The sequence below is a fragment of the Mauremys mutica genome, chromosome 3 (assembly GCF_020497125.1).
Source record: "Mauremys mutica isolate MM-2020 ecotype Southern chromosome 3, ASM2049712v1, whole genome shotgun sequence".
Lineage (NCBI taxonomy): Eukaryota > Metazoa > Chordata > Testudines > Geoemydidae > Mauremys > Mauremys mutica.
The window spans coordinates 89,880,880-89,889,207 of record NC_059074.1 but is presented as its reverse complement, the minus strand read 5'-3'; the positions used below and the strand labels follow the sequence as shown (position 1 = coordinate 89,889,207).

The window sequence follows — 8,328 nt, the reverse complement described above, 5'->3', positions numbered from 1 at the left end:
ATGCACTTCTTTTTTGCAGTGTTTAAAATGCGAGGTGAGTGTTACTTTGCTCCATGATAGTTAAATGGATGTTTTTCACAAGGGTTATTTTCTATGCTGTGAAACCATAGCAGATAAATGTGCAATCACATTGACTATATTATTGCCTTTCTGCTGCAATCAGGCTTCTATGACAGAAGATATGGTTAAAAAAAAAAAGGAAATACAGTTATGCATGAGATGGAAGTAAACTGAATACTGCATCATAATCCCATTTCACCCCCACACCACCATAAAAACCCAGTGGCTTCAGCACATGAGGAAGTTCTAATCCTCAGCTGAGTTGTGTATAATGGGTTGAACTGGACCAATAAAACCAAACAGCCCCTTAAATCTGGGAAATTTGCATTTACATCCAAATCTGAATGCTGTGGCTTGAGACCCTTTCTGTAGGCTACTGTCTAGTGTTGCCAACTTTCCAGGATTGTCCTGTAGTCTCCGGGAATTAAAGGTTAATCTTTAATTAAAGATTATGTCATGTGATGAACCCTCACGGATTTCATCTAGCCAAAATGGGGGACTTTAATACTGTCTCCTCTTAAATTTATATGATGACAGGTTAGTGTTATGTGTTTATTCCCACCAGGGCCAGCCCCAGACCTAATGGTGCCCCAGGAGAGGACCGTCTTTGGCACCTCTCCTCCATTTGTTAAACATTTTAATACCTTATTTTTCATTGCATTTGTAGCCCATTTCAGGACTGATATGTGGTTTGCCTGCGTCTGCATCTGTTCTTTGCTCTGTTCATGTGTAGGAACAGATGTTCCAATAAATCCCTTCCTCCACTCACCGTTGAGCCCCCTTTCTATAGAATTTTTGAAAATGCTGTATGTAGAGGCTCATGGGCTGGGCCAACCCTAGACCAAATGGCGCCCCCCCCCAACCCCCCCAAGCCTGGCGTCCCAGGTCGCTTGCCACTAAATCCGGCTCTGCTGCCTGCCCCCTCCACAAACACTCCTACAGAATTGTGACCTTTTTAAAGGGAGAGTTATTAAAGCATAACTGGAGTTTTGCAATGTTTTGATCATCTCCACTACATTCATGTTGGGTACACAGAGCCCTAGCCAAATGCCCACTGAAGACAATGACAGTAATTCCATTGACTTCAATCAGCACTGGATTGAACCCATACAACACAAAAATTTTCAGAATTCCAGGAGATTTTGTGGCACAGTTTCCATTTAATTTCAGTTATCTGGCAACAATATCAGGCAGTGGTATGAAATATTTAGAGGATAATGTTTGCAGTCTCTAAAGGTGGGATTTAAATAGGAAAGGTGTTTAAAGTTTTATTATTACACCTCTACCCTGATATAACGCTGTCCTCGGGCGCCAAAAAATCTTGCCGCGTTATATCGAACTTGCTTTGATCTGCTGGAGCATGCAGCCCCCACCCCCAGAGCACTGCTTTACCGCATTATATCCGAATTCATGTTATATCGGGTCATGTTATATTGGGGTAGAGGTGTATTATTTTAAAAGAAAAACCTTCCCTATAACATGGCTAATTCTTGTGGACTCTAACTTTAACATAAGTAGGAGCATAAGGCACTAAGCATTTGAAATTGACATTTTAATGCACAACAGTAGAAAACTTAAGAATTTTTGATTTAGATTGATTTGAAGCAGTAAAAAATTGACCTTGTAAACATTTCCATAGGAGGTAGAAAACATACATTTGACTATTTGTCAAACAAGAGAAAGTAAACAGTGACTCTGCAATCCTAATAAATAACAAGCATCACAGGCATTAAATAAACAATTTTTATACAAAAAAGGTTTACGTGAAAGACTGAAGCGGTGTATTTAATAAATTAAAAATGGGAATAATTGTTTCTTCACAGCTGAGATGTGTTTGCAAGAATCATTGGTTCCTTCTGCTCACTTTGAAGTTATGACTTCAGAACCGCATTGATGATGACAATTTCTGAGCAATTCATGTGCAGGACACAATCTGAATACAATTTGTTTTCTGTTTGGGTGTTAATATCTTCAGGATGGGTTCCTTAAGACCAATTTTTAATACTTTTTCATCCCAGTCATTGATGGGATTTGACAACTAACAAAACCATCAGAGGCTAGAACTGGAAAAATGTAAAAAAATAAAATGCCACTCCTAATTCAAGTGCCTCCAGCAGCAGCTCCCATGAAGACAGTGTTGATTGGTGGTAAAGATGACACCATCTCTCTATTGGGCTGTCCGTGGGAGTCCAGGGTTTCCTGAGAAGGATACTGGTTAGATGTTCCGTACATGCACTGGGAGGAGGATGTAGATATTGCAGTTTGCATATCTGAAGCTATGAAAAGAAAGGTAACTGTCACTGCACATTTTCTGTTTGATTCTCTCTATCTTATTATACAGTTTACTTTAATTAGATAAAAGCTTAAAGTATTCAGACATGCCACTTCCCTAAACATGGGTAACGGGGGAAAGGAGGGAGGCTGAAATCTGAAACCACTCTGGATTCAGATATGAATTTCCCAAATGGCTCCTCTCTTTGTAAAGGGATAACCTAAAATCCCAGATCTGAAGGAACATCCCTGAATTTTTAGGATGTTACAAATCCAGCTGAACTTCACAGCAGGAGCCCATCTCTAACACAAGGCATGTAAAATGAAGCATGTTTGCTATTCCTCTTCCTCCCCCATCTAGCATCATTCATTCCAGTATTGACTCTTAAAGGCTTGTCTACACTTACAGCACTGCACCAGTGCAGCTATGCCGCTGTAACGCTTAGTGAAGATGCTACCTGCACCAATGGAAAAGGTTCTCCCGTCAGGGGAGGTACTCTGCCTCCCCAAGAGGCAGTAGCTAAGTTGACTGGAGAAGTCTCCCTGTCGACATAGCATGTCTACACCAGGAGTCTGGTTAGTACAACTGCATCGTGGAAAAGCCACACCCCGAGCAACATAGTTATACCAACATAAGGTGATAGCGTTGACCAAACCTCAGACTTCGTCACTGCCTCTAGATGTAAAAAAATCAAACCTTCCAGCTGGCAAATATCACAGGACACAAAAGGCTCTTGATGAGGACAATCCCTGGAGTGTTTTTTCCACGCTGAAATTTCTCTTAAAGAAGCCAGCCAGCAGTGGAAGTCTCCAGAAGAACCATAGTTCAGCTCTGTTTTGGGATTGCTTTGTGACTGGCACAGGTAATACAGCTCTTTAAGAAGTTATTGCAAGGAAAAGAACAAGGGCACAGTTAAGTGGCAGCTGCCCATTCCTAGATTTGGGGAATCATTTTTAGTCTGACTGTCTTGGCCAAATTGTTGCTCACGCTTATTACCATGATTGTTCTCACAATCAGGAGACTGTATGTGCCAATAGCAAATTCAGTGTTTTCAGATTTGCCGACAGGGATATCTGACTAGCATGTGCATCCACAGAATTAGTGCACAGTTCCACAAAATTTTTTGCATATTTCAAAATCATGGCCCTTTTAGTCAAAACTAGTTTAACTAGCAGACAGACGCAGCTCTCCCAGAGAAAGCGGGCAAGGAGGAGCCAGAACGAGAGATGGGGCAGTCATAGTCATATTCAACCACGTGTGGAGGACAGCCATGAGCATTTCAATAGTGTTTAGTCTTGAATATTGCTAACCATTAAAACAGGGAACATCACCAATAAAAATTATCAAGACTCAGGCTGCAATGGTTTTGGAAACTTCAAGAAAAGGCATGATCTAGTATAGAGTGCAAGTGACATGTGATTAGGGCTAAACAGGAAACAAATTTCCTGAGAGCATCTTTGAGATTTAGAAAAAAATTCCCATCCTAATCATGACAAAAAATCAAAATCTCCTCAGAAATTTTCAAGAACTGTCAGAAATATTTTTCAGTTTGGGTCAATGAAAAGATTTCATCATGATAACGTCAAAATATTTTGTCTGAATGTCAGTCTTCCCCCACCCACATTTTAAACCTTTTTAAAGTCTAAATGACTAACATTTCTAAATGAAAAGTTATTTCGACTGAGAAATCTGAAACTTTTTGTTTCGAATGTCAAAACTGGATATTTTGGCAATTTAGAAACTTTTCCCCCAAAATGTTTGTGTTGTTGTCATATGAATTCATAAATTCATAGATTCCAACGCCAGAAGGGGCTACTATGATCATTAAGTCTGCCCTCCTGTACAACGCAGGCCATAGAACTTCCACAAAATAATTCCTAATGAACATTTTTTAGAAAAACATCCAATCTTGATTTAAACATTGTCAGTGAGAATCCATCACAACCCTGGGTAAATTGTTCTAGTGGTTAATGACTCTCATCACCAAAAATTTACACTTTATTTCCAGTCTGAATTTGTCTAGATTCAACTTCCAGCCGTTGGATTGTGTTATACCTTTCTCTGCTAGATTGAGGAGTCCATTATTCAATATTTATTCCCCTTGTAGATACTTATAGATTGTAATCAAGCCACTCCTTAACCTTCTCCTTTTGAGTTGGGAGATTCATTGAAGCTTGAACAGTTTCATTTTCACCCAATTCGCATTTTTGAACCAAAAAAAGTTTTGTTGAAAAATTCCTGACCAACTATACACATGATCTGTCTAAAATAGAAGACATTATTCTTGCATCTGTTGCAGTTTATTGCACAAGATATGCAGAAAAGTGGGGAAAGGAAATCAAATAGCTGGGGTCTAGAAGCAAATACATATCATATATAGAGTATAATTATGCTGTGATTTACATCCTCCTTGCAGTTCTTCTGACCTCATTAATAATATTGAATCAAAATAAGGCCTTGTATAATGCAGCTGGCTTCCATGAAGTTAAAGGGGGATGAACTAGTCCTTTATTCTTAATATTTACCTTTCCAAACGCCTTGGGATCACACAGTTCGCACTCTGGAAAAACTCATTGACATCCGTGGATGTTTTGCCTTAAGTGAGGCCTACAGGATTTGGCGAAGGTGTACAGATTACACTGTATTAAGGTGTTACCAGGTTCATAGTGTTTGCTTGATCATCAGAGGTACTTACTTATGGGGGTCCGACAGACTATTGAAGATGAGGAATCTGTATAGTATGAGCCTGCCTGTTTTCTTCCGTTGTCATCTAAGATGTTGAGTGGGTCATGAATGTCATTGTATGGCGGCAGTGGTCGAATGCTGCTTACACTACTGATTACAGAAACATGCTGATCCACCATTGAGCCAAGTCTGTGGGATTCTGGGTAGTTTATGTTGTTTCCATAGTATCCTATTGACAGGAAAAAACAAAAAGTAAAATAAAATAACTGCATAAAAAAGAGAGGTTGTTTAACTGCATGACTGGGAGTCAGAAGATCTGGGTTCTACAGCCATCTCTGTTAGTGCCTATCAGCACGACCCTGGGCAATCCATTACCCCTCTGTGCCTCCGTTTCCCTGTCTGTCAAGTGGAAGTAATAGTACTTCCCAGGAGTACTGTGAGATTTCAATTAATTAATGCTAGTAAAGTGCTTTGAGAACTGCTGACAGTTCATGCTCTTGAAATGCAAAAATAGAGATGGGTTAAAACCAAATGCTTGCAACTGAACCCATTGAATTTTAGGTGGTCTAGGATTAGCATCTCCAAGTTGAAATACATTGTTCCAGGTCAGCTCCAAAACCAGAAGGGGCCAATTTTCTGGTTCCGGTCAGGCTGTAGAGAAAAGCTAACTAGGACAGCTGCTCTTACAAGGATTTGGTACCGTGGAATGCAAACCAAACCAGTAACTTTTATATGGCCTTGAAATCAAACTTCAAACCCTAGCTCAAATATCTGGATCTAGTTCCAAACACCACATCTTAATTTTCTACTTATCCTTGTTTTGTTCTCATGAATATGTATATGAAAAACTAAACAAGGATTATTTATAGAACTAATATAAATTAGTATTAAGTGACTGGTTGTAGTCATTATGCTACAATAAATCCATTATGTAAAATCCACTTCTTTTAAGTTTTCCCTAACTAGCTACAGTAGCTTAGTGAATTCCTTGGCACACATCTTATTAAACATTAAGGCATTATCAATGCACAATGAAGAGAGAAGAGAATCTAAGAACTTGCCCAAGGTTTTGGCACAAAGTGAATCTTTCACTGTAAAGTCAGACCTATCTCATCCACAATTAAGTAGTCAGAGGAGCAACTACTCAGCTTCATATCCCTAATTCAGTTATGCCCCTTTGAAAATTTGATCCATAATAGTAAATAGATTTTGAAATGGATGGCCAAGAAAAAATACAAGGAAAGAAAATTCTAATTATAATGGTATTGCATATGTGCTGTGCCTTTCATCCTGAAGGACCCAAAATCACTTCATAAACTGATCTACAAGTCACAGTCCCAACAGGAATCATTTCACTGACCACATCTCTGGGGTGGGATATGGCCACTGTTTTAAGTTCACAGCAATCCACACTAGGACCAAAATCCTGAATTGAATCCTTAAAGCTGTGCTTTAAGCCACTTTTGTTTTGCTACCTTTGCCTGGGGGCTGGCTGCACACTGGACTTGACCTGGTATAAAGAAGAGCAACTTGATGGTTGCTCCGTTTGATACCAGCTGCGTAAGGGGCTCTTCCAGCAGTGGAGATTGCTGAAGCACAGAGACATGGACCATGCCCCCTTTACACTCGACAGGCCAACTCTGCTCGAGGGAGGTTAGCACAGGAGCTGCGAATGCACTCTGTGCCACCCGGGGATCCCCTGGGCAGTAGGAATCGGGAAATTAATCCTCAAGTAGTTAGTTACACTGGCTTTACAGCTGCGTTGTGTCATCAAAGCAGTGACAACCAGCCAGGGTGCACAGGAGGATAGAAGTTGTGAACAGGAACTGAAGAACACCTTATAAGCAAGTATTATGATCAAGTATTGCCTCTGGATATGAATAGATAGTCCAAGATAAAGGAAGATGCTTATAAAGATTAATACCATTGGAAGCATTAGGGGGATATGTGGCTCCTGGACAGGCAGCAGACACTGAATTGCTCAGGAAATTGAAGCTCCCAGTGTTCAAAAACTGCATATTGTGTGTGTCCTGTGTAGTCGAGGAGGGACCGTAGTTGGAGGGAGACCTGGGATTGTATGGAGACACAGCACAACTGCTACTGAAGTAGTCTCTGGAGAATTGCTGCTCACTCAAGGCTGAAAATCGACTGTGCTCTGCCCTGTGGTGATAAACTCCTGAAGGGGTAGAGGTCTGGGGCCTGAACATGGCCTGGTAGTTGGAATTGCTTCCATAATAGCTCTGATTGGTTTGTGACAATGTCTGGTAAAGGGGCTCTGAATAGGAAGAGCAGTGTGAATGTGTGGATAACACTGGGCCTACACTTGGCGGTCTCCCAGCCATTGGGCCCTGGTTGATAACACTTCCTCGATTGGCCATGGTTGGGGAAATTGGTGGCGTCATCAGATGACCAGTGCTTTGAGAGAGCTCCAGCTGACCTGAAAGAAACAAGCATTTATGTTAGGTAGCGTTCATGCTGTGATATTCTCAGATGCTGACTAGAGTGGGCTTTTCTAAAACTGTAAATATAACACAGTGGTGAGTGTGTTATGGGCTCTCCACTATGCTGCTCTGCAGAGGATCTGGAGGCCCTCAGTTCAATCCCTGGTGTGTTGGCCAACATGGCAGTCATCACATTAAATGGTGAGGGGGGGCACCTCCGGTATTCAAACTGCTGTGGACCTCAAATGTTTGAAACAATGATGCTTCTATCCACTGCTCAAAGGAAGCTCCTCTTGAGCATCTGAGGTCCACAGTGGTGCCTCCACTTAATGTGACAGCCATCCCCTACTGACTAACATACCAGGACTGAACTGGGGAACTCTAGAGCTAAAAGCATGAGCTGCTCCAGCCCCAGCTCCAGAGCAAATGCACTGCAGCTAGTGACTATAACAACTCATATTCTCTGTGAACTGGCTTAGAGGGGGACCCATAATACAATCACCAGTTGATTACATAAAGTTTACACAGTATTCTTCTCCCTTTAGTAACTATAGACTCAAAGAGCAATGGTATCAGTAAAGAGAAGAGCCTGATGCATAGAATCACAGAAACGTAGGGCTGGAAGAAACCTTGAGAGGTTATCTGACCCAGCACCCAGAGCTGAGGCAGGACCAGTGTACAAGACAATCCCTCACAGGCATTTGTCTCACCTGTTTTTAAAAACCTCCAGTAAAAACCTCCTCACCCTCCCTTGGAAGCCTGTTCCAATGTTTACCCATCCCTATAGTTAGAAAGTTTTTCCTACTATCTTACCTAAATCTCTCGTGCTGCAGCTCAAGCCCATTATTTTTTCTCCTACCTTCAGTGGAC

At 41.1% G+C, this 8,328-nt stretch overlaps 1 protein-coding gene across 2 annotated transcripts in view; it reads right to left on the bottom strand.

Moving 5' to 3' along the window:
* Positions 1-1,263: 1,263 nt before the first annotated feature.
* The window catches only part of RFX6 (regulatory factor X6), a 48,251-nt gene continuing 41,186 nt past the window's right edge, over positions 1,264-8,328 (bottom strand). For both annotated transcript variants that reach the window (XM_045010721.1, XM_045010722.1), the window contains exons 17-19: positions 6,942-7,454; positions 5,028-5,246; positions 1,264-2,336 (exon numbers count right to left, since the gene is read on the bottom strand). In XM_045010721.1, the coding sequence (XP_044866656.1) occupies positions 2,161-2,336; positions 5,028-5,246; positions 6,942-7,454 (908 nt within the window). In that variant the 3' untranslated portion in view covers positions 1,264-2,160. The remainder of the gene's footprint in view (positions 2,337-5,027; positions 5,247-6,941; positions 7,455-8,328) is intronic.